At 46.9% G+C, this 25,841-nt stretch overlaps 1 protein-coding gene across 2 annotated transcripts in view; it reads right to left on the bottom strand.

Moving 5' to 3' along the window:
* TCEA1 (transcription elongation factor A1) overlaps positions 1-25,841 on the bottom strand; it is a 170,768-nt gene that overhangs the window by 128,821 nt on the left and 16,106 nt on the right. For both annotated transcript variants that reach the window (XM_033933660.1, XM_033933659.1), the window contains exon 3: positions 5,879-5,984. In XM_033933660.1, coding sequence (XP_033789551.1) covers positions 5,879-5,984 — 106 coding nt within the window. The remainder of the gene's footprint in view (positions 1-5,878; positions 5,985-25,841) is intronic.

Raw genomic sequence — 25,841 nt, 5'->3', positions numbered from 1 at the left:
GGCATGTATCACTTCTAGCAAATAGAACATCTACATTTCACAAATCCAGTTAATAATAACATGACAGATCGTGGCAAAGAAAGACCTGCTGGTCCATCTACTCTGCTCTCTTATCTATGCTCAGAGGGAACTGCCATAAGCTAGTTTAACACTACCTTGAGGTCCCCAAACATAGAAGATAGCTTGATAGGAGGCTTCAAGTGAAGCAAAGTCCACATAAATCTAACACTTGAAAACTGTAGAGATGGGTTTATCTGTAGTTAAAGGTGGTATAGTAAATTCAAATTAATTAAAATAAAAAATGAATAGTGAGGATAAACACTAACTACACCAAGGTAACCTCAATTACCTGTAACAGTAGTATCATAGTAATGTCACTAGGGGTCAAGTTGGCAAATAAGACTGTGTATGCTAGGAACTAGATATTGGGATTGTGAGAGTTCTGTGTGCGTCGTATAATAGTTGGTGCCAGTTACCAGTGGCTTATCACAGGCATGGCTGTGGAACAGCATGTATCTGCTTCTGCCTCTTACTATGTTGTAAAAGGCTGGGACTGAAATGAATTGGGCTGATGTAATGTATATGAGATCTTGCAAGACTGTCACATTCCTGCTCCTATCCTTGTGGTCTGCAAAAGATGATCTCATCCTTCTGGGATATTCTGAGACCTTCCAGAACTTTCTGGGACATTTTGAGACCTTCCTGAAACTTCCAGAACAATGTATTGAGCAACAGTAGACAGGAAAAATGTTTCCCCCTCTATATAATAGTCTCTTCCATTCTGCCCAGCACCAATGTCAGACTAACTGGTCTATAATTTCCCAGTTCACCTCTGGAACCCTTTTTAAAAAATCAGCGTCATGTTGGCTACCCTCCAAGTCTTCTGGTACTATGTTGGATTTTAAAGAAAAATTACTAACAATAGCTCTGCAATTTCATGTTTACAATTTTATCAGCACTCTGGTAAGTGTTCAATCCAGTCCAAGCGATTTGTTACTGTTCAATTTGTCAAATTCACCCATTATATCTTCCAGCATTACATAGATTTGTTGAGTTTCTCTGATTCATCAGAATTAAATACCATTTCTGGCACCGGTAACTCCTGGCTTCTTGCTTTTAATATACCTAAAGAAGTTTTTACTGTGTGTTTTTGCTTCCAGCATAATCTTTTTATTAAGGTCTCTCTTTGCCTTCCTTATTAGTGCCTTGCAGTTGACTTGCTATTCCTTGTGCTGTTTACAATTATTTTCAGTCAGATTCTTCTTCCACTTTTCGAAGAATTCTCTTTTAGCTTCACTTCACTTCACTCGTTAACCACACCGGCTGCCGTTTGGTCTTCCTTCCTCATTTTTTAATACATGGAATATATATAGTCTGGGTTTCCAGGATGATACTTTTGAATAACATTTATGCCTGATGTTTATTTTTGACCTTTGCAGCTGCTCCTCTAATTTTCTTTTTTACCATTCTCCTCATGTTATCCTAATTTCCTTTCATAAAGTTAAATGCTATTGTATTGGATTTCCTGTGTGAACTTATTCAAGGGATTATATCAAATGTGATCATCTTATGATCACTGTAATGAAGCAGCCCTAGAACCATTACCTCCCACACCAATTCATATGCTCCACTTACATCCAGAATTGCTTCACCTCTTGTCGGTTCCTGAACCTGCTGCTCCATAAAGCAGTCTTTGATTTCATCAAGGAATTTTATCTCCCTAGCATGCCCTGATGTTACATTTACCCAATCAATATTGGGGTAGTTGAAATCACACAGAATTATTCTTACCCAGTTTATTTGCCTCCCTAATTTCTGATAACATTTCAGCATCTGTCTGTTCATCCTTACACATGGAATTTCTACCTATAGGGATTCCAAGGTGTGTTTCAGTTCCTGTAGCATTTCCAGTCCATTCAATTCAAGGCCCTCCTTAATATATAATGCTATGCCTCCACCAATTCAATCCACCCTATCCTTGCAATATAGTTTGTACCCTGATATGAGTGTCCCTTTAATTATCTTTCTTCCATCAGATCTCAGAGATGCCTATTACCATATTTTTTGCTCCATAAGACGCACCTGACCATAAGATGCACCCTAGATTTACGGCCTTTTTTACAAAGCCGCGCTAGCGGCTGCTGTGCGGCAACAGCTCCGAAGCCCTTTAAATCTGGCTTCGGGACCATTAGCGCAGCGCAGCCGCTAGCATGGCTTTGTAAAAGAGGCCATCAGAGTAGGAAAACAAGAAAAAAAAAAATTCTAAAGCAAATTGTATACTAACACATACCAGGCTCTGCACCTAGCCCCCCTCACTCCCTGCCAGGCTCTGCACCCAATCCCACACTCCTTGTAAGGCTATGCACCCTGTCCCCCCTCCCCTACTAATGTAATTTCTTCCTTTCATTATTCATATACACACAACAGATATAAATTCTCAAACCTGACACATTTCGATCACTAAACTGAAAATAAAATAATTTTTCCTACCTTTGTTGTCTGGCGATTTAATTAGTTTCTGGTTGGACTTCCTTCTGACTGTACGTCCAACATTTCTTTAACAATCCAGCCCCATCCCCTTTGGGTCCAGGTCTCTATCTCTTTTCCCTTTCTCAGATCCAGTGTCAGTTCTCCTTTATACCTACCACCACCTTTGGTCCAGGCCTCTCTCTCTCTGCCTTTCTTCTGCTTACCAACCCCCAACCCATGTCCAACATTTGTTCTCCTTCCAGGTCTTTCTCTGCTTCTCTTTCTCTCCTTCCTTCCTCCCTCCCTGGTCAAGAATCTTTCCACCTCTCTGCAGTCTCTCTCTTCCCTCTATACACCCCCAAGCCCAACAGCTACCCCCTCTCTTCTGCCTCCCCTTTGTTTCAGTTTTCTCCCTCTCTCTATCTTCCTTCTGCTAACATTTTGAGTCTTCCCCTCTCTACCCCCTCTAGTCCAGCATCTGCCCTGTCTTCAAGTCTGTTTCCCATCCTTTTCTGTCTCTCTCCCCCCACCCTCCGTGTCCAGATCCAGCGTCCCATCGGGGCACTCACAATGGGTGGGGCCTTACCTTCCCTGCTTCCTGAGAGGTTATTGTCTCCGGCTCCTAGACGGTGCTGGGTTGAGCTGGGATGGTTGGTAGAAGCCCTCACAGTGCAGGGCTGCAGCTTATGCCCGGGTCCGAATTCATGTTCAGGAGTTGGCAGGCTCTCATCACCTCCCCAACAGTTGCTCTTCTTGCTCGCCACCTGGGGCAGGAGATCGTGGGAGACACAGCTCTCCTTTTCTGTTGAGAGGTCTGCTGAGCTAATTATGGCAGCCTGCAGAGTGAACCTAGCAGGCTACCATTGGACTCCGAAGCCCATTTCCTCTACCACGGTCCCACCCCTTCTCTGACGTCGGGGGTGGGACCACGGCAGAGGCAACGTACTTTGGAGGCCAATGGCAGCCTGCTGGGTTCACTCTGCAGGCTACCATAATTAGCACAGCGGCGGTTACAGCGCCGAAGATGACCTCTCTTGCAGAGTGCGTGAAGCAGCTTGGAGGAAAGGACCCCCCCCTCCCCGCAAGCCTAAATAGCTTTAAAGGGGGGAATCCGGAGGACACTGTGTGTGAACCAAGAAGACAGCCGGACGCTCACAGACACTAGGGAGAACCGTATTTGGTGCGGGCCTTTAAAAAGGTACGATGGGGTGGGGTGTTTAAAAAAAAAAAGTGCGTCTTATGGAGCGAAAAATATGGTAGATCTATCCTTTCATTTAGTGCAATATATTTTAACTCTTCCTTCTTGTTTCTTAGGCTTCTAGCATTTTCATACAGACATTTCAAACAAAGTTTGTCATATCTTATTTACAATTTGCTCATCAGTTGGCATGGATAATTTGCAGTCTTTAAAATCAGCCTGTATTTAAGGAAATCTGGTCTATAGTGGCCTGTATTGCAATTTCACTATCGGGATACTCTGTCTTCCCTTTTATGATGATATTTTTTTGAAAGATACCTTGCCCCGAACCAAGCTCTTTTAAGCGACATTCGGCCTTCCCCCAGTTTCTAGTTTAAAAGCTGCTCTATCTTCTTTTCAAATGCTGACTCCAGCAGCCTGGTTTCACTCTGGTTAAGGTGGAGCCCAACTTTAAAGAATAGGCTCCCCCTTCCCCAGTATGCTGCCCAGTTCCTAACAAATCTAAAACCCTCCTCCCTGCACCATCACTTCATCCACACATTTATATTCCGGAGCTCTGCCTGTCTCTTGGGTCCTGTGCTTGGAACAGGGAGCACTTTTGAAAATGCTACCCTGGAGGTTCAGGATTTTACATAACATAACATTGTACTTATAAACCGCGTTACCAGAAAGTTCAACGCAGTTAACAAAAAATTATAAACATTAAACATAATCAAGGGTTGTATGAATTAAGTAGTCAAATATTCTGTAAAAAGATAAGTTTTTAGCTGTTTTCTGAAATGTCTATAGGAATCAGCTGAGAGCAACAGTGATCGAAATTCATTTTTGTGAGAAGCTGCTCGAGATGCTAAAGAATGATTAAGAAATTTCTTACTTTTACAGCCCTTTACTGAAGGAAAATTAAACAAAGTATGGGGTTTTCTACTATATTTGTGTGTAGCTATGGAGAAACTATTAATCAGATAGGTAGGGGCTGCTCCATGTAAAGCCTTATAACAAAAACAACCCAGCTTAAACAGTACCTGGGCCTCCAAAGGCAACCAATGCAATTCACAATAAAATAACATTACATATTCTTATTTCTTCAGTCCATTACTGTGTTCTGTATCAATGATAATCTCGATAATTCTTTCTTAGAGGTTGATAAATAAACAATGTTACAATTTTAACTTATATATTTGAATATAAGCTACCCAGATTTAAACTGAGGTAACCTTTTTCCCCCAAAAAAGGAGGAAAAAAGGTTGACTCGAATATAAACCGTGTGTGTGTGTGTGTGTTATATTCAAGTGCCCTGCACCCAGTCCCCCTCCATTCCTGCCCTACCAGGCTTTGCACCCAGTCCCCCTTCCCTTCCTGCCCTGCCAGGCTCTGCAACCTGTCTCCCCTTCCTCCCTGCCCTGTACCCTTTATCGTTCCCTCTCCCTCCTTCCCTCCCAATGTCTTGCAGGCCAACACCTGGTGGTCCAGCAGTGGATCGGGACAGGAGGGATCCCTTCCACCTCCTGTCCTGGCCAACTGTTAAAACTTTTACCTCCCTCCTGCCTTCCCTGCATATGTTTAAAATCCCAGGTGAACTGGAACAGGAGCAGTCTTCCCAGGCTCCTGCCCCATGCAGCGCCGCTATAGATCGGCTGCTGAGAGTTCTTTTGGGCCTCATGAGAACTTGTGGCAGCCAATCACTAGTGGCTCTCCACGGGGCAGGAGCATGAGAAAACCACTCCTGCTTTGGTCCAATGTTGGATCACCGAGGATTTTAAAGGTACGCTGGGGAGGCAAAAGTTTTAACAGTCAGCTGGGACAGGAGGCAGGTGGACCACCAGGCCTGCAACAGGTCGGGGAGAGGGGCGCTGACAAAATATAAGCCGAGTTATTTGGCCCAAAAATCTCAGCTTATATTTGAGTATATACTGTACTAGTCTGCCCCTGAATATCAGGCAGTGATAACTTTCCTTTCACGAACGCTTAGCACGAGTTTTACTGCTTGCAGCAGCGGTAACTGCTCTGACATACATAGGAATTCTATGAGCGCTGGAGCAGTTACCGCCATTGCTAAAACCCGTGCTATGCGTTTGTAAAAGAGGGGGTTTGTGACATATAGTTAAGAAGCAAGTCTGTTCTCAAAAATAGCAAAGGTGAATCTTATAGAATCTCAGTATCACCAATCCATATACAAAACACACACACACAAATGCATACAGAAAATTATACCTAATAGTTTCTTCCAAGATTTGATTAGTGACTTTGCTAATGATGTGACTTCTTCATCTGTGCTTTGTTTGCGGATGGCATTTACTGGCATTCCAATTCTTGTAGACTGAAACAGAAGAAGGAAAGATGTCACACAGTATATTTACATAATCCTCTGCTGACAAAATGCAAAGAAAACAGACTTCATTGATTCAATCAATGCTTGCCAAAATCTTGTGGACTTTGCACTGATTCACTGTTGCAAACTAATACATCCACCAAAAAATCAAGTGCAGTAAAACAGGGCTCCCAAAGCAATAAGAAAGAAGAGATTGTGACAGCTGACACATCCTTCATTTATTTATTTAATTTTCTATACTGTTCTCCAAGGAGAGCACAGAACGGTTTACATCAGTACCTTCAGTCCATCTATACATACTAAAATAAATGAAAGTCACCAACACCAGAGCTATGGTGAAATGTATGAGCTATATACTCCTGGGAGAATTCTATGATGTTAATTTGTAGTGTTTTTGCACAAATTTTCCCCAGCCTAAGGCCTGAAATTTCTTCCTACTTTCCTCTTCAAGCTTCAGCCTACCCCCACCATGACCAATGGCACATTCACATTTTTCTGTTTCCCCCCCCTCCATTGTACTCCTGGACGGTGCCCAGAGCTCTGGAGCTCCTGCCACCATGCTTCTTTATCTTCACTCGATGCCCAGCATCAAGGTCCCTGTGCAACGAAGATGATGCAGAATCCTCACAAGTCCTCAGAATTGAATCTGAAGATGTTGGTCCTAAAAAAGCACTATAGCACCGGCCATCAAACAGGAGGAAAACTTCTTGATGTCTATGCATGAAGTCATGGACTGATATCATTGAAGTCTACAAAATCCTGAGTGGTGCAAAACAGGTACAAGTGAATCGATTTTTACTCCATCAAAAATTACAAAGACTAGGGGCACTTGAAGCTACAGGGAATGCTTTTAAAACCAACTAGGAAGAAATATCTTTTCTCTGTCAGAGGATGTGGTAATAGTGGTTAACGTAGCTGGGTTTGGACAAGTTCTTGGAGGAAAAGCCTATAGTCTGCTATTGAGACAAATAGACATGGGGAAGTCAATTCTTGCCCTGGGATCGGTAGCATGGAATGTTGCTACTGTTTAGGTTTTTTGCTAGGTACTTGTGACCTAGACTGGCCACCATTGGCAGTTCCTTTTTCATATTTTCCACTCCCTCTTCAGTGTCTACTTTGTTACAAATCTTAGTATCATCTGCAAAAAGGCACACTTTTCCTTCTAGCCCAATGGTTCCCAAACCTGTCCTGGGGGACCCCCAGCCAGTCAGGTTTTCAAGATATCCCTAATGAATATGCATGAGAGAGATTTGCATATAATAGAAGTGACAGGTATGCAAATCTCTCTCATGCATATTCATTAGGAATATCTTGAAAACCGGACTGGCTGGGGGTCCCCCAGGACAGGTTTGGGAACCACTGTTCTAACCCTTCAGCAATGTCACTCACAAACATATTGAACAGGATTGACCCTAGCACCGAACCCTGAGGGACTCGACTACTCACCTTTCCTTCCTCCAAGCGACTTCCATTAACCACCACCCTCTGGCGTCTATCCGACAGCCAGTTTCTAACCCAGTTCACCACTTTGGGTCCTAACTTCAGCCCTTCAAGTTCATTCAACAGCCTCCTATGAGGAACCGTATAGCACAGTTACTTACCGTAACAGGTGTTATCCAGGGACAGCAGGCAGATATTCTTAACGTATGGGTGACGTCACCGACGGAGCCCCGGTACGGACCTTTTTAACTAGAAAGTTCTAGTTGGCCGCACCGCGCGTGCGCGAGTGCCTTCCCGCCCGACGGAGGAGTGCGTGGTCTCCAGTTAGGATAAGCCAGCTAAGAAGCCAACCCGGGGAGGTGGGTGGGTCGTAAGAATATCTGCCTGCTGTCCCTGGATAACACCTGTTACGGTAAGTAACTGTGCTTTATCCCAGGACAAGCAGGCAGCATATTCTTAACGTATGGGTGACCTCTAAGCTAACAGAGAGGGAGGAGGGATGGTTGGCCATTAGGAAAATAAATTTTGTAACACAGATTGACCAAAGTGTCCATCCCGTCTGGAGAAGGCATCCAGACAGTAGTGAGTAGTGAATGTGTGAACTGAAGACCAAGTGGCCGCCTTGCAGATTTCCTCAATAGGAGTGGAACGGAGGAAAGCCACAGAAGCAGCCATAGCTCTGACCCTGTGGGCCGTGACAGGTCCTTCCAGTGACAGGCCGGCCCGAGCATAACAGAACGCAATACAGGCAGCAAGCCAATTGGACAGCGTTCGTTTAGATACAGGGTGACCCAGACGATTAGGATCGAAGGTCAGAAAAAGTTGGGGAGAGGATCGGTGAGCCCTGGTACGGTCAAGGTAGTACGCCAGGGCACGCTTACAATCCAGCGTGTGAAGAGCCTGTTCCCCAGGATGAGAATGGGGTTTAGGGAAGAAAACAGGCAGCACGATGGACTGGTTGAGGTGAAAGGCTGAAACCACCTTAGGAAGGAATTTAGGATGGGTACGCAGAACCACCTTGTCATGGTGAAAAACAGTGAACGGTGGATCGGCGACCAGTGCATGTAGCTCACTAACCCTCCTGGCAGAGGTGATGGCAATGAGGAAAAGCACCTTCCATGTGAGAAGTTTGAGCGAGGTAGTAGCCAGAGGCTCAAAAGGAGGTTTCATGAGGGCTGACAAAACCACATTGAGGTCCCAGACGACTGGGGGAGGCTGAAGAGGTGGTTTGATATTGAAGAGGCCTCTCATGAACCGGGAAACCAGAGGATGAGCCGTGAGGGGTTTTCCAAGGATAGGCTCATGAAACGCAGTGATGGCACTGAGGTGGACTCTGATTGAGGTCGACTTGAGGCCAGCGTCGGAGAGAGAGAGCAAATAGTCCAGTACAGTTTCCACCGCCAGAGAGGTGGGATTGTGATGATGAAGAAGACACCAAGCGGAGAACCGGGTCCACTTCTGATGGTAACATTGGAGTGTGGAGGGTTTCCTGGAGGCATCCAAAATGCGACGGACTGGCTGAGACAGGTTTTCTGGAGAGGTCAGCCCGAGAGAAACCAAGCTGTCAGGTGGAGCGAAGACAGATTGGGATGTAGTAGAGACTGATGTTGCTGTGTAAGAAGAGTAGGAAACACAGGTAGAGGAATGGGATCCCTGGAACTGAGCTGAAGCAGGAGGGAGAACCAATGTTGTCTGGGCCACCGAGGGGCGATGAGAATCATGGTGGCCCTGTCCTTGCGGAGCTTGAACAGGGTCCGCAACATCAGAGGAAGTGGAGGGAAGGCATAGAGGAACCGATCCGTCCAGTCGAGTAGGAATGCATCCGGTGCCAGACGATGTGGAGAGTAGAGTCTGGAGCAGAACTGGGGCAGCTGATGGTTGTGAGGAGCTGCAAAGAGGTCCACCTGTGGAGTGCCCCATCGAGCAAAGATGGAGTGGAGAGTGGGAGGATCCAGGGTCCACTCGTGAGGTTGAAGGATGCGGCTGAGCTGGTCGGCCAGGGAGTTCTGTTCGCCCTGGATATAGACTGCTTTGAGAAAAAGATTGTGGGCTGTGGCCCAGGTCCAAATTCGGAGGGCCTCCTGACAAAGGAGACGAGATCCGGTGCCGCCTTGCTTGTTGATGTAGTACATGGCGACTTGGTTGTCCGTGCACAGGAGAAGAACCTGAGGATAGAGAAGGTGCTGGAAGGCCTTGAGAGCATAAAACATGGCTCTGAGTTCCAGGAAATTGATGTGATGTTGACGCTCCTGAGGGGTCCAGAGTCCCTGGGTGCGTAGATCCCCTATGTGAGCTCCCCATGCATAGGGGGAGGCATCTGTGGTGATGATCATGGAATGAGGGGGCGGATGAAGAAGGAGGCCCCTGGAAAGATTTGAGGAGTTCAACCACCATTGAAGAGAGTGCTGAAGAGATGATGTCACAGAGATGGGATGAGAAAGAGGATCCCTGGTCTGCGACCATTGGTTGGCGAGGGTCCATTGCGGTATCCTCAAATGGAGTCGCGCCAGAGGAACCACATGGACTGTCGAGGCCATGTGACCCAGAAGAATCATCATCTGGCGAGCAGGGATGGATGGTTGGATGAGCACCTGTCGACAGAGGTGAAGCAGTGTCCGGTGCCGGTCGGCAGGAAGGAACGCTCTCATGGAGTTGGTATCGAGAAGTGCTCCGATGAACTGAAGGCGCTGCGTGGGAAGCAGATGCGACTTGGGATAATTGATCTCGAACCCCAAGAGATGGAGGAAAGAGATGGTGTGGTGAGTGGATTGCAGCACAAGTGGAGCGGTCGTTGCTTTCACCAACCAATCGTCCAAGTAGGGGAACACTTGAAGGTTGTGGGACCTGAGACAGGCCGCTACCACAATCAGGCACTTGGTGAACACCCTGGGCGAAGATGCGAGACCAAAGGGAAGCACTTTGTACTGATAGTGGTGATTGAGTATCTGGAATCGGAGGTAGCGACGTGAAGCCTGATGGATTGGGATGTGAGTGTAGGCCTCCTTGAGGTCCAGGGAACATAGCCAGTCGTGTTGAGACAGAAGAGGATAAAGTGTGGCAAGTGAGAGCATTCTGAACTTTTCCTTGACCAAACACTTGTTGAGGTTCCTGAGGTCGAGGATAGGACGAAGATCTCCTGTTTTCTTGGGTACCAAGAAGTAGCGGGAGTAAAATCCCTGACCTCTTTGGTCTGGTGGAACTTCTTCGATGGCATTGAGAAGGAGGAGGGATTGGACCTCCCTGAGGAGGAGAGGAGTTTGGGAGGAGTGAGAAGCAGACTCTACGGGAGGATGGTCTGGAGGAAGAGTCTGAAACCTTAGTGAGTATCCGTGACGGATGATGTTTAGAACCCACAGGTCTGATGTGATGGCCTCCCAGCGTCGTAGAAAGATGGTGAGGCGGCCCCCGATAGGTTGAGGCAGAGGCAGCGAGGGTTGGAGACTGGCTATGCCCTGGAGAAAGGAGTCAAAAGGGCTGAGGAGGCTTAGTTTGAGGGAGAGGCTTAGCTGTCTGGTGAGATTGCGAGCGAGCCTGAGAGTGTTGTTGCTGTTGTTGGCGAGGCCGACGAGATTGCTGTTGAGGAGGATTCAGCGGCCTAGCAGAAAAGCGACGTTGGTAAGAAGACTGAGGTCTGTATGGTCGTGTCGGCGGAGTCTTCTTTTTAGGCTTAATGAGGGTGTCCCATCTGGTCTCATGAGCCGAAAGTTTTTGTGTGGTGGTATCTAGAGACTCCCCAAAAAGTTCATCACCAAGACAGGGCGCGTTGGCAAGGCGGTCTTGGTGGTTGACATCCAGGTCAGATACTCTCAGCCAGGCAAGGCGTCGCATAGCAATTGCCAGAGCAGAGGCACGGGAGGAGAGCTCGAAGGAGTCATAGATTGAGCGTACCATGAACTTCCTGAGCTGAAGGAGGGTGGAAATTTGTTGTTGAAACAAAGGGACCTTGCGTTCAGGGATGTACTTTTGCAGAGCAGAAAGTTGTTGTACCAGATATTTCATATAAAAAGAAAAATGAAATGAATAATTGTTGGCTCTGCTAGCCAGCATGGCATTCTGGTATAGGCGCTTTCCAAATTTATCCATTGTTTTACCCTCTCTGCCAGGAGGGGTGGAGGCATAGACACTGGAACCATGAGATTTCTTGAGAGTGGATTCTACTAGGAGGCTCTCATGTGGCAACTGGGGTTTATCAAATCCCGGGATAGGGATGACCCTGTATAAACTGTCCAGTTTCTTAGGGGCACCTGGAACAGTAAGGGGGTTCTCCAAGTTTTTATAAAACGTCTCCCGCAGAATATCATGGACGGGGAGTTTGAGAAATTCCTTGGGAGGTTGGTCGAAGTCCAAGGCTTCTAAAAAGGCCTGGGATTTCTTGGAGTCGGACTCGAGTGGGATGGAAAGAGCCCCAGACATCTCCCGAAGGAATTTTGTAAATGAGGACTGCTCGGGCTTGGAGGTGGATTCAGCCATGGAGGGTTCCTCATCAGTGGAAGAGGCATCCTCCTCGGTACCGAGGGGGGATTGCTCCCATAAGTCAGGGTCCCTGATGGCCGGCTCAGCATGGCGGGTTTTAGAAAGGGACTTGCCAGATCTCATGGATACGGTGCCGGGGGATGAAGACCGGTGCCGATCTCTGTCCCGGGAGGAGTGGTGTCGATCCCGGTCCCGAGACGATCGATGTCGATCTTGGGTTCGGGATGGGTCCTCCGCCGTGCAGGTCTGTAATGTAGGCTGTGCCGATAAGACCGGCATCGAAGTATTCATCGGTACCGAGGGGGTGGCCACTGGCGTAGTGGTGCGAGGCTCGGGCCGGACCGGTACCGGAAGGAGCGGTGCCAGCAGGGTTGGGAGCAGTTCCTGAAGCTGGTGCTCGAGTTGCTCCTGTAATTTAGTTTGGAGGATGGCCGAGATACGGTCCTCCAATGGGGGCACCGGTACCGTTTTACTTTTCTTCGGTACCATAGGTGCCGCTCTACGCTCCGGTGATGAGGAGGCCGATGAAGAGGCACTCACCGTTATCGGAGCGGAGCGCTTACGGGACTTGCGGGACGTCGGAAGGACCGGTGTCACCGCCGTGGCTGGAGGGCGCTCAAGGGAAGTGGAAGGCTTCTTAGCTGGCTTACCTGGCGCCATCGACCCCGCAGAAGGATCAGGTGGTGTCGATGTTGACGGTGCCGATTTCGGCGGTGCCGTCGACGTCGGGGTCGGATCCATAGCAGAACCGGTGCCGAAGAGGAGATTCTGCTGAATTTGTCTATTTTTAAGTGTGCGTTTTTGAAGAGTCGCGCAGCGGGTGCAGGTGTCAGCCCGATGTTCCGGACCCAAGCACTGTAGGCACCAGTTGTGTGGGTCCGAAAGGGAAATCGGGCGTGCACACCGCTGGCACTTCTTAAAACCCGGCTGAGGGGGCATGAAGGGGAATACGGCCTCAGCGAAATCAAAGCCGGAGGCTTGTATGATGGCAACAGGCCCCGCCGGGGCCTGTTGAAAAATAAAGGAAAAAATAAAGTTTTTTTTTTTTTTTTTTTTGTAAATTAGACAAAGGAAAAAACCCGAAGGAAAAAAGCAGAAAAAATCAAAATAACGCGAGCGGGAAGGCAAAAAAGGAGTGTTCAACAGCCGTTGAATACCACATGCGTCTTCTTCGCTCCGCGGAAACGAAGAAACTGGAGACCACGCACTCCTCCGTCGGGCGGGAAGGCACTCGCGCACGCGCGGTGCGGCCAACTAGAACTTTCTAGTTAAAAAGGTCCGTACCGGGGCTCCGTCGGTGACGTCACCCATACGTTAAGAATATGCTGCCTGCTTGTCCTGGGATAACAAAGGCTTTGCTGAAATCTAAGTAAATTACATCTAGCATATGTCCTCGATCCAGATCTCTGGTCACCCAATCAAAAAATTCAATCAGGTTCGTTTGGCACGATTTACCTTTTGTAAAGCTATGTTGCCTCGGATCCTGTAACCCATTAGATTCAAGGAAGTACACTATCCTTTCTTTCAGCAACATTTCCATTATTTTTCCAACAACTAAAGTGAGGCTCACCGGCCTGTAGTTTCCCGCTTCATCCCTGTAACCACTTTTGTGAATAGGGACCAGTTTTGTGAATAGGGACCACATCCGCTCTCCTCCAATCCCCAGGAACCACTCCCGTCTCCAGAGATTTGTTGAACAAGTCTTTAATAGGACTCGCCAGAACCTTTCTGAGCTCCCTTAGTATCCTGGGATGGATCCTGTCTGATCCCATCGCTTTGTCCACCTTCAGTTTTTCAAGTTGATCATAAACACTCTCCTCCATGAACGGCGCAGAATCTACTCCATTTTCTCGTGTAACTTTGCCAGACAATCTCGGTCCTTCTCCAGGATTTTCTTCTGTGAACACCGAACAGAAATATTTGTTTAACACATTTGCTTTTTCCTCATCACTCTCCACATATCGGTTCCCAGCATCATTTAGTTTAGCATTTCCTTTTTTCATCTTCCTCCTTTCACTAATATATCTGAAAAAATTTTTGTCTCCCTTTTTTACATTTTTAGCCATTTGTTCTTCCACCTATGCTTTCGCCAGACATATCTCTCTCTTGGCTTCTTTCAGTTTCACCCTGTAGTCCGTTCTGCACTCCTGTTCTTGGGTTTTTTAATATTTCACGAACGCCAACTCTTTCGCCTTTATTTTCTCCGCCACTAGTTTGGAGAACCATATCGGCTTCCTTTTTCTCTTGTTTTTATTTATTTTCTTCACATAGAGGTCCATAGTCATTTTTAATCGCTCCTTTCAGCTTAGACCACTATCTTTCCACTTCTCTTATGTCCTCCCATCCTAACAGCTATTTCTTCAGGTACTCTGCCATTTAATTAAAGTCCGTACGTTTGAAATCTAGGACTTTAAGTATCATGCGGCCGCTCTCCACTTTAGCCATTATATCAAACCAAACTGTTTCACGATCGTTACTTCCCAGGTGATCACCCTCTCGAACATTAGAAATACTCTTTCCATTTGTGAGGACCAGATCCAATATCGCTTTTTTCCCTCATGGGTTCCGTCACCATTTATCTGAGCAGAGCCTCTTGAAAGGCATCCACAATCTCCCTACTTCTTTCTGATTCCGCAGACGGAACATTCCATTCCGCATCCGGCAGGTTGAAATCTCCCAACAGCAGCACCTCCTCTTTCCTTCCAAATTTTTGGATAACCAAAATCAGATCTTTATCAATTTGCTGCGATTGAGTTGGAGGTCTGTAGACTATATCCACGTAGATAGAAGTTCCATCTTCTCTTTTCAGAGCGATCCATATCGCTTCTTCCTTTCTCCAGGTCCCTTGCATTTCAGTCGCTTGGATATTGATCTTTACATAGAGAGCTACTCCTCCACCTTTTTTTTTATTTATTGAAACTTTAATATAACAAACAAGCAAAATACACTTGCAAAAGAATTAGGGAATTGAAACCTAGAGTCACAATGACTATACTATATATATATATAGAAATTAAAAACAAAATATTTGGTCCACAAATTGGATCCAAGAACAAGGAAATATAACAACTACATAAGTAAATATAAATCTCAATTAGACAGATTAGAAGGCATGATATCTCTCCCCAACTAAACCAATAGTTACCCCTCCCCCTTCTCTAGCTACAATAAATTCTAGCAATTGCTTAGGTTCATAAAATAAGAAATTCTTCCCTTGCAAAGAGACGCAGCATTTAACAGGAAATTTTAATAGAAATGACGCCCCTAGGGCAACCACTCTGGGCTGATATAATAGGAAATCCTTCCTTTTCTTCTGTGTTTCTTTGGAAATATTGGGAAAAATTCTTACTACTGAGCCAAGGAAAGAGTCCTTCATGTGTCTGAAGTAAGAGCGAAAAACTAAGTCTCTATCAAACTCCAAGGCGAATGTCACTATAAGAGTAGTTCTCTCTGTTATTACCTCTAGGGAACTTTCCAGAATGTTTGTCAGATCTAATTTACTGTATTTTCACGCATATAACGTGCGCGTTATATACGATTTTACAAATCGATTATAACCATGCGCGTTATATGTGTGAGCGCGTTATACAATTCTTTTTTTTCTCATTGCTATCCGGCATCCCCCCTGCGAACCGGCATCCTTCCCCCCACTCGCGTCCCCCCCCCCCCCCGCGATCCTACATGTCCCCCGCACCGCAAAGACATCGCTTACCCGATTGGGCACCGGCACCAGCACCAATGCACAGGACGTGCCAGTGCCCGAAGATCCTCCCTCGCCTGGGCTGTGCTGGGCTGGGCGGTGCGAGGGAGATCCTCCCTCTTCCCTGTGCTGGGCTGGTCTTGGCTTTGAGCATTTGCGCATGCTCAAAGCCTTCTGGTCTTGCTCTCTTCGAGATTCTCAGATTCAGAATCTCGGAGAGAGCGAGACCAGAAGGCTTTGAGCATGCGCAAATGCTCAAAGCCCAGACCAGACCAGCACAGGGAAGAGGGAGGATCTCCCTCGCACCGCCCAGCCAAGCCCAGGCCAGGCGAGAGAGGATCTTCGGGCACTGGCACGTCCTATGCATTGGTGCTGGTGCCCAATCGGGTAAGCGATGTCTTTGCGGTGCTGGGGGGGGATGTAGGATCGCGGGGGAGGATGCCGTTTCACAGGCCAGAAGAGGAAGTAAGCGGGGGTGGCGGGAGGAGGTTATAGCAGCAGGCGCGGTATACACGTGTGCGTGCTATATAGATTTTTTTTTTTACAGCAATGCTTTGTTCCCACGCGCTATACGCGTATGAGTGTTATACACATATGCGCGTTATATGTGTGAAAATACGGTACTCTCTTGTATCTCAAGTTCTCCTGTTGGAGTAGAAGCTATTTGTTTCTGAGTACCCATAGAGATACTCTGGACTCTTGTTATTGGTGGCATTCCTTCTATTGGAATTAGAAGAATCTCCTTCAGATATTTCCTCACCATTTCCAAGGGAGAAATAACTGGAGATTTAGGAAAATTTAATAATCTCAAATTATTCCTTCTCTGTTTATTCTCCATGTATTCTAATTTTTTCTGGAAAACAGCCCTTTCTTTTATAATCTCAATCTCTAATGATTTTATTTGAGAAATTTGTTCTTCATGTTGTTTAATAGTTACAGAATGTTCCTTCAGAGTTACTCCTTGTGTATTAACCTGGGAGCTAATAACGGCACAGTCCGAACGTACCATATTAACAGCTTTTCTAAGATTGGAGTCCATAGTGGTTATGGCCTTCCACAGGTCGTCCATGCTGACTTTATCAGGCTTTATGATCTCCCCAAATTGTTCATGCGGAGCAGGCAGTATCTCACCTATTCCTGCAGCGGGTGTTGTTGGTCCTGACGCAGTGGGAAGTTGTCCTCCCTTCTCTTCTTCTCCCACCTTCTCTCCGGGGCTTAGCAGCTGCACACTTCCCTGGAACAACTGGTCCACCTCCTCCGATGCAGGATTCCTGCTCCCAGGTTGGGAAGGTGCCTGTCTCTGAATCGGGCTCAATGATGCTCAATCAATACTAAGGTCTGCCAATTCACTCGGAGTTCCTCCCGAAGTCAGGGAAGCCTTCATTGGCTGGCGCGTCAATCCAGCGTCCAACGTCATCTGCTTCATCGGTTTGGAGCTTATGGTCACCGGAGGTCCTGGCCGCATAGCTCCCTTCCTTTTACCCATCGCTGAAAAAGAGCTGTACAAGACAAGCAGGACAGCTCCGAAAAGAAAAATCTGCAAACGGTTTAGCAAACCGCTACTCCTCCACCTTTTTGACCATCTCTATCCTTCCTAAAAAGATTATATCCCAGTATGCTTGCATCCCATCCATGTGATTCACTGAACCATGTCTCTGTGATAACGACAATATCTAGATCTGCCTCTAACATCAGGGCTTGCAGATCATGAACTTTTTTGCTTAGACTGCGAGCATTTGTGGTAAGAACATAAGAAGTTGCCTCCGCTGGGTCAGACCAGAGGTCCATCGCGCCCAGCGGTCCGCTCCCGCGGCGGCCCAACAGGTCTATGACCTGTGAAGTGGTTCCTGACCATTTATATAACCTACCTCTGCTTCTATCTGTACCCCTCAATCCCCTTATCCTTCAGGAACTTATCCAAACCTTCCTTGAACCCCCGTACTGTGCTCTGGCCTATCACAACCTCCGGAAGCGCGTTCCATGTGTCCACCACTCTCTAGGTAAAAAAGAACTTCCTAGCATTTGTCCTAAACCTGTCCCCTTTCAATTTCTCCGAGTGACCCCTAGTACTTGTGGTTCCCCACAGTCTGAAGAATCTGTCCCTGTCTACCTTCTCTATGCCCTTCAGGATTTTGAAGGTTTCTATCATGTCTCCTCTAAGTCTCCTCTTCTCTAGGGAAAAAAGCCCCAGCATTTTCAACCTGTCAGTGTATGAAAAGTTTTCCATACCTTTTATCAATTTAGTCGCTCTTCTCTGGACCCCCTCAAGTACTGCCATGTCTTTCTTGAGGTACGGCGACCAGTACTGGACACAGTACTCCAGGTGCGGGCGCACCATTGCACGATACAGCGGCATGATGACTTCCTTCGTCCTGGTTGTGATACCCTTTTTAATGATACCCAACATTCTGTTCGCTTTCTTTGCTGCTATCGCACACTGTGAAGATGCTTTTAATGTTGTGTCCACCATCACCCCCAGGTCTCTTTCAAGGTTGCTCACCCCTAACAATGATCCCCCCATTTTGTAGCTGAACATTGGGTTCTTTTTCCCTACATGCATGACCTTGCATTTCTCTATGTTAAAAACTCATTTGCCACTTTTTTGCCCACTTTTCCAGTCTCGTTAGGTCCCTTTGTAGGTCTTCACAGTCTTCCGTGGTTCTAATCCTGCCACAGAGTTTGGTGTCATCAGCAAATTTAATAACCTCACATATTGTCCCCGTCTTCAGCTATTTTTCAGCAGTAATCTCCTTTTTCTATAGATTTTTGATTCGTTTCACTTTCTGTTGCAATGCTAAGAAATGAGTTGCTGATATTGTTTATGTTGCAATCTTTACTACTATCACATCTTTTCTTTTGCCGAGGGTGGTCTCTATAATTGTCCTCTCATACATACACCACCCCCACCTTCTAGTTTAAATGCCTAGAAACATATTGTCTAAATTTCTCTGCAAGGTTTCTTTTTCCTGCTGTAGTAATATGTAGCCCATCAGTGCAATATAACTCTTGTCCTTCCATGTATTTCCCCATCCTCCTATGTACCTAAAGCCTTCTTGATAACATCAGGCTTTGAGTTTAAAGTCCTCTGTGTTTTTTACTCTTTGCTCTCCCTTTCCGTATGCAGGTAGTATTTCAGAAAAAGCTAAAGTCTTTTCAAAAGGTTTCAAGCCCTCACCAAGCTCCCAAAAAGCTTTCTGTGCTGCAAGTGTGGAGTTGTTGGCCAGGCCATTTGTTCCCAGATGGATAACAACATCAGTGTTAAAATCCTTAGTTTCTTCCTTAATTATAGTCTGAGGCAGTTTGTGGTTGTGGGGAGACACAAAGAGATCTATTTGAGGAGTTCCCCACAGAGAAAAAATGTGATGAAAATGCGAGGAATTGAATGTCCATTCGTGAGGTTGCAGAAGATGACTCAATTTGTCCGCCAGGCAGATTTTCTCTCCTTGAATGTAGACTACTTTCAGGAAGGTGTTGCGATGGATAGCTCACACCTTTTGAGCTTCCTGACAAAGAGGGAGAGATCCTGTTCCTCCCTGCTTGTTGACGTAGTACATAGCAACTTGATTGTCTGTTCGAATAAGGACTACCTGGTCTTGAAGAAGATGCTGAAAAGCTTTGAGAGCATTGAAGATCGCTCTGAGTTCCAACAGATTGATGTGACACTGATGATCCGTGCTGGACCAGTGGCCTTGAGTACAGAGACCGTCGAGATGAGCCCCCCAAGTGTAGGTTGAAGAATCTGTCATAAGGAACTTCTGATGAAGGGGTGTCTGAAACAGTAAACATCTGGAGAGATTGGAAGAGAGCATCCACCAATGAAGGAGTGACTGTAATGTGTTGAGAGAGTGGGTCGCAAGCCTGCGCCCACTGAGATGACAGTGTCCACTGAGGAATTCTGAGGTGAAGTCTGACAAAAGGAGTCACGTGAACAGTCGAGACCATGTGACCGAGTAGTACCATTATGTGTCTCGCTGAGAGTGAAGAAAGGGAAGACATTTTGCGGCAAAGCTGAAGGAGAGCATCCAGACGCTGCTGAGGAAGGAATGCTCTGAGTTGGACAGTGTCCAGAACAGCCCCGATGAACTGTAGGTTTTGAGAGGGCTGAAGGTGGGATTTGGGAAAGTCGATTTCGAATCCCAAGTTTTGTAGGAACCATGTAGTCCATTGGGTCGCTACAATAATCCCCTAAGATGTTGAATCTTTGATAAGCCAGTCATCCAGGTAGGAGGGGGGGGGGAATGACACCTGAAACATAGAAACACAGAAATAGACGGCAGATAAGGGCCACGGCCCATCTAGTCTGCCCACCCCAATGACCCTCCCCTACCTTTCTCTGTGAATAGATCCCACGTGTCTATCCCATTTGGCCTTAAAATCAGGCACGCTGCTGGCCTCAATAACCTGAAGTGGAAGACTATTCCAGCAATCAACCACCCTTTCAGTGAAAAAGAATTTCCTGGTGTCCCCGTGCAGTTTCCCGCCCCTGATTTTCCACGGATGCCCCCTTGTTGCTGCGGGACCCTTGAAAAAGAAGATATCTTCTTCCACCTCGATGCGCCCGTGAGATACTTGAATGTCTCGATCATGTCACCCCTCTCTCTGCATTCCTCGAGTGAGTACAGCTGCAACTTATCCAGCCGTTCCTCGTACGGGAGATCCTTGAGTCCCGAGACCATCCGGGTGGCCATTCTCTGGACCAACTCCAGTCTCAGCACATCCTTACGGTAATGCGGCCTCCAGAATTGCACACAGTATTCCAGGTGGGGCCTCACCATGGATCTATACAATGGCATAATGACTTCAGGCTATGATTTGCCTTGCCTTGGATTAAGCTTGCTCCACTTGATTGGCAGTCTTCATGTTCTCACTGACGATAACCCCTAAGTCTCGTTCTGCTTCAGTTCTTGTTAGGATCTCGCCATTAAGGGTGTAAGTCTTGCATGGATTTTGGCTGCCCAGGTGCATGACTTTGCATTTTTTGGCATTGAAGCTGAGTTGCCAGGACCTAGACCAGCGCTCTAGTAGGAGTAGGTCGTGCATCATGTTGTCGGACATTGAATTTATGTCTGTTGTGCTTTTGCCCACTACATTGCTTAGTTTGGCGTCATCGGCGAATAATGTTATTTTACCTCGCAGCCCTTCTGCCAAGTCTCTTATAAAGATGTTGAATAGGATCGGGCCCAGGACCGAGCCCTGCGGCACTCCACTGATTACCTCCGTCATTTCGGAGGGGGTGCCGTTCACCACTACCCTCCAAGCCAGTTCCCAACCCATTTCGTCAATGTGTCGCCCAATCCTATAGAATTCATCTTGCTCAGCAACCTGCGGTGTGGTACGCTATCGAATGCTTTACTGAAGTCCAGGTACACGATGTCCAGGGACTCCCCAACATCCAGCTTCCTCGTCACCCAGTCAAAGAAGCTGATCAGGTTGGATTGGCAGGATCTCCCCTTAGTAAATCCATGTTGAAGACCATGGTTCCGCAGAGCTGCTGCAACCACCACTAGGCACTTGGTGAACACTCTTGGAGACGATGCCAGGCCGAAGGGTAGCACTGTACAAAAAATGCAGATTCCCCACACGAAATCTGAGGTACTGACAGGAGGCTGGATGAAGGGGGATGTTGAGTGTAAGCCTCTTTGAGATCTAAAGAAAACAACCAATCGTGCTGATCTAGAAGGGAGATAAAGGGATGCCAGGGACAACATGCAAAATTTTTTTTTGACCAAAAATTTGTTGAGAGCCCTGAGATCCTGAGGCCGCAAATCGCCCGTCTTCTTCAGAACTAGGAAGTAACAGGAATAAAAAACCCTGCTCTGCTGTTCCCAAGGGAACTTCCTCAATGGCACGTAGATGAAGCAGAGCTTGAGCTTCCTGAAGAAGAAGGGCGGTCTGGGATGGATTGGAAGGATACTCTCTTGGAGGAAGCTCTGATGGAATTTGAGTGACATAAAGAGAGTATCCTTCCCTGATTATCGACAGCACACAGAGATCGGATGTAATGGTCTCCCATCGATGGTAAAAATGATGGAGATGACCGAGGAGAGAAAAGAGGCAGAACAATGTAGGTTATGCTCCGTTTGAGACAGTCAAAAAGGCTTTGGTGCAGCAGAAGGCTGAGGTTTCTGTTGCTTCTGCTGTTGTTGCGGTTTCTTGGAAGGTGCTCGAGTGTAAGGAGCTGCCCTCGGAGGATAACGCCTCTGATAGGATGGAACAGGTCGAGAAGGCTTAGTAGGAGCTGGCTTAGGCTCTGGTCTGACTATGTTCATCAAAGAGGTCATTGCCTTCACAAGGAATATTGGCCAGACGATCCTGAATGTTGGGATCCATATCAATGATGCAAAGCCAGGCAAGGCGGCACATCACTACTGAGAAAGCAGTGACCCTCAAGGAAAGTTCAAAGGCATCATAAGATGACTGAAGAAGGTGCAACCGGAGTTGTGCTAAGGTAGCAATGACTTGTTGGAACTCCAAAAGTCTGAGCAAGGTCTTTAGTAAAACCAGTATATCAATAAAACACTTAAAATAAGTAAGTAAAGATGAAATTATAATTCAAAACCCTGGAGGCCATCATCGAATTTTGATAAAGACGATAGCCAAACTTGTCCATGGTCCTGCCCTCTCTGCCAGGAGGTACGGTAGCATAGACCCTGGAAGGATGACTCCTCTTTAAGGAAGATTCCACAAGAAGGGACTGATGAGATAGTTGAGAGTTCTCAAAGCACTTGCAATGTACAGTTCTATATCTCGATTCTAACTTGCCTGGAAGAGCAGGGATGGCATAAGGAGTCTCCAGGTTTCGTTTGAAAGTTTGAGAAAGAAGCCTGTTAAGAGGAAGTTTGAGAGACTCTGCAGGAGGCCAAGGCAAACTCATTTCCTCTAAATACTCCTTAAGAGTACTTAGAACCAGAGTCTAATTTAAGATCCAGGTCCTCAGCCATTCGATGGAGGAAGGAGGAAAAGGAGGATGGCCTCGAGAGGGTCTCAATGACTTTGCGGTGCCTCGAGTGGAAAACGAAGGTGAGGCCTCTCTGGAGTATTGATTCGTTCCCATCTACCCCATCCCCCGAGGCCGGCGGCGCTGCTTTACCCTCCGCAAGAACCGGCCTGGCTCCCCCCGCGTGATCTGCCATCCCCCCACTCTTGTCGCCCCCCCCCTGCGTGATCCACCATCCCCCCTCGTGGCACCCCCTGCTCGCGTCGCATCACCCCCCGCCGAGATCCGGCATCCCCCAGGCACCCACCCACCCGATCACATTCCTTACCCCTATTTGGCACCGGTACCAACACATAGGACATGCCAGTGCCGGCGCCCGAAGATCTGCCTTCTTCTATGTGCTGGGCCTTGAGCATCTGCACATGCTCAAGGCTTTCGGGTTCCTTGCTTCTGATGTAACTTCGGGTTTCACAAAACCAGAAATTACATTAGATGGAAGGACTCCGGTGGCAGAGGGAAAGCCCAAATGGGTCTCTAGAAAGGGGGACGACGAATTGGTGAGTTCGATTTTTTGCAAAAACAAATCGATTCAAATTGATTTATCTGAAGTGAATCGGTGAATCGATTCAAATCGTGGCTCGGGCAGCACTCTCTATGCACATCCAGCTTCCGCAAAAGTCTGTCTTGTTTCGACAAACCCGTAGGGTGAAAGGCAGGCAAACATATCTGATTGACATGGAAGGCAGAAACTACATTCGGAAAAAAGGAAAGTACTGTGTGCAGAGAAACACCAGGCTCTGTGAAACGGGGTTCCCTAAATGAGAGAGCCCGAGATCCTTCTCACCAAGACTATGGCAACCAAAAACATTGTCTTAAATGTAAGGTCCACCAGGGAAGCTTCCATATAAGGTTCTTATGGAGTATGGGCCAGGCCCTTCAGAACCACACTGAGGAATGGGAATGGTCTGCACAACAGGGGTCTCAATCTGAGAGCCCCCTCAAAAACTTAGTGATATCTGGGTGAGACACCAGAGACTGCAAGCCTTTCCAAGCCCAAAAGAACGAGATACCTGCACTTTAAGAGATGAAGCTGCAAGGCTCTTTTCAAGACCAGCTTGCAGGAATGCAAGGATCACTGGAATGGAAGCCCTCTCAGGCTCCACCTGCTCCTTGGCACAGCACAACTGGAAGGTCTTCCAGGTCTTAGTGTAAGTTGCAACCATTACAGACTTCTTTGCTCTAAGGAAAGTCATAACCACAACCTCTAAGTAATCCTTCCAAATCAGAGCCATTCGGTAAGATCAACGCATTCCGGATTTTACATGCGAACCAGGCCTTGACAGAAAAATCCAATCCAATCCTTGGTTTTATATACCGATTCATCCCTTCAACAGGGCTCAACTCAGTTCACTAATATTCACAGAACAAATAAAGAACTGGACAAGACCTCAGCTTGTGTAATCATTAGTTTGAAGCAGAGGAATCTGTCAGAAAGTTCTGAAGTAAGTAAGTTTTCAGCACTTTCCGAAAGATTGATAATTGAGAAAGAAATCTGACTTCAGAAGGAAGCTCATTCCAAATTTTTGCGAATAAGAAGGTAAAAGATCGGCAAAAATTGGCCATTAGTTTCATTCTCTTAACAGTAGAAAAGTTTATACTGAATTTTTGGACACTCCTGAAATTAGATGGTTTGCCCAGATGAACCAGCAGAATCAGGCACCTGCCTCTCTGAAGATACACCAGATTTGCATACCAAGGCCTGCAGGGCCACCAGGATCACCAGTCCCTGACTGTTTCCTATCCTATGATCCTGTGTATCCCTCCCATTGTCCCCCTCTCTCTCTTACTTGCTCGCACTAGGACCACACTCGCTCCCTTCAGGGCCGTCCAGCAAGGCTGCTCCTTCCTGCCTTCAGCCATACTTGTTTGCAGGGACACAGGCAGTGGCTCTTACACGCTGCACATGGCTACCTGCACACCTTCCCTCAGACGTCAGCTATGATGTCGGGGGAAGGCTTCCGGGTCAGCTATGCAGCGTGCAAGAGCCGCTGCCCACATTCCTGCAAACAAGTGCGGCTGAAGGCAGGAAGGACTGTTGAGGTAACTTGGATCCGCAGCTGACCCGGAAAGCTTCCCTCCGACATCAGCTCTGATATCGGAGGGAAGCCTTCCAGGTCAACTTTGGCAATGCAGCTGGAGGGCAGGAAGGAGAATATGGGATCCCCAGTAATAGCAGCAACTGAGAAGGAAGGGGGGTGGGAGACCCACGCAGTGCCGTTTAGCCCCCACAAGCGGCTTGAGAAACACTGACCCAAGGTTTGCGGGGGAGACAGGAGGGAGATAAAAATAATTAGACTCTGGCTGGGACAAGAGGCGGGAGGGATCCCTCCTGTCTTGGCCACCACTGGACTACCTGGTCTCATGGCAAGCTCGGCAGAGGCCTGCAAACAGGTTTGGGAGGGGGCGGGTCAGTGCTGACCTGAATATAAACTGAGACCCCCATTTTTTGCCCCCAATATCTCAGTTTTTATTTGAGTATATATTGTATATTACTAAGTAGCTTCATTGCATATCCCCCAGTCCTTGTGAATTGCTTACTCTTTACAAAAGTAAATCTACATGTTTTACCCTACTCATGATTTTTTGTTTTTGTTAGGTATTATTGACTCGTGTTTGAGTCCTAGCGACTTGATGAAAATCATCAAGTTTTCATGGCAGAATACAGAAGTAGATTGCCAGATCTTTCTTCTAAACAGTATAAATTCAATGTTGGTGCCATTGTCGCATCAAAAGCGATCTTCCGCCTCCTACACTGCCCATCTACTGCTGCCCAGATGGGTGGTACATCGTTAGTCTGACATCTCCGCTGAAACCTGTCAGCCTTGGGAGGCCCTGCTGGTAGTGAAACTACCGACAGCATAGCTTTCAGCTTCACAGATGCACGCAAGCCCCAGTGGCACGACAAGCCCATGTACCATGACTGGAGTCCTATCACATTATAAACCATAAAATTATACTGCTTTGTCACCCTCTGATCACCTATCCATTTCTTCTTGTTTCTCAACCCCAACACGCACTCCTACCTTCTCCATAAAACTCTCATTGATACATTTAACAAACTAACAATACATGAGAAAATGATAACACAGAATATAACTCATGATTTTACAGATTTTTATCATATTATAAGTTGTGAGTCATTGGTATGACTCATTTTGTACAAGAGAGGTGTTAAAATGCCTTGTAAACTTAGATTCAAATTCAGATGTGCCCTAAAGACTTTTGGCGACCACAC

Source organism: Geotrypetes seraphini, chromosome 2 (genome assembly GCF_902459505.1).
Source record: "Geotrypetes seraphini chromosome 2, aGeoSer1.1, whole genome shotgun sequence".
Taxonomy (NCBI): domain Eukaryota; kingdom Metazoa; phylum Chordata; class Amphibia; order Gymnophiona; family Dermophiidae; genus Geotrypetes; species Geotrypetes seraphini.
Note: the sequence above shows the minus strand (reverse complement) of the source record. Positions and strands in the feature narration are given on the sequence as shown.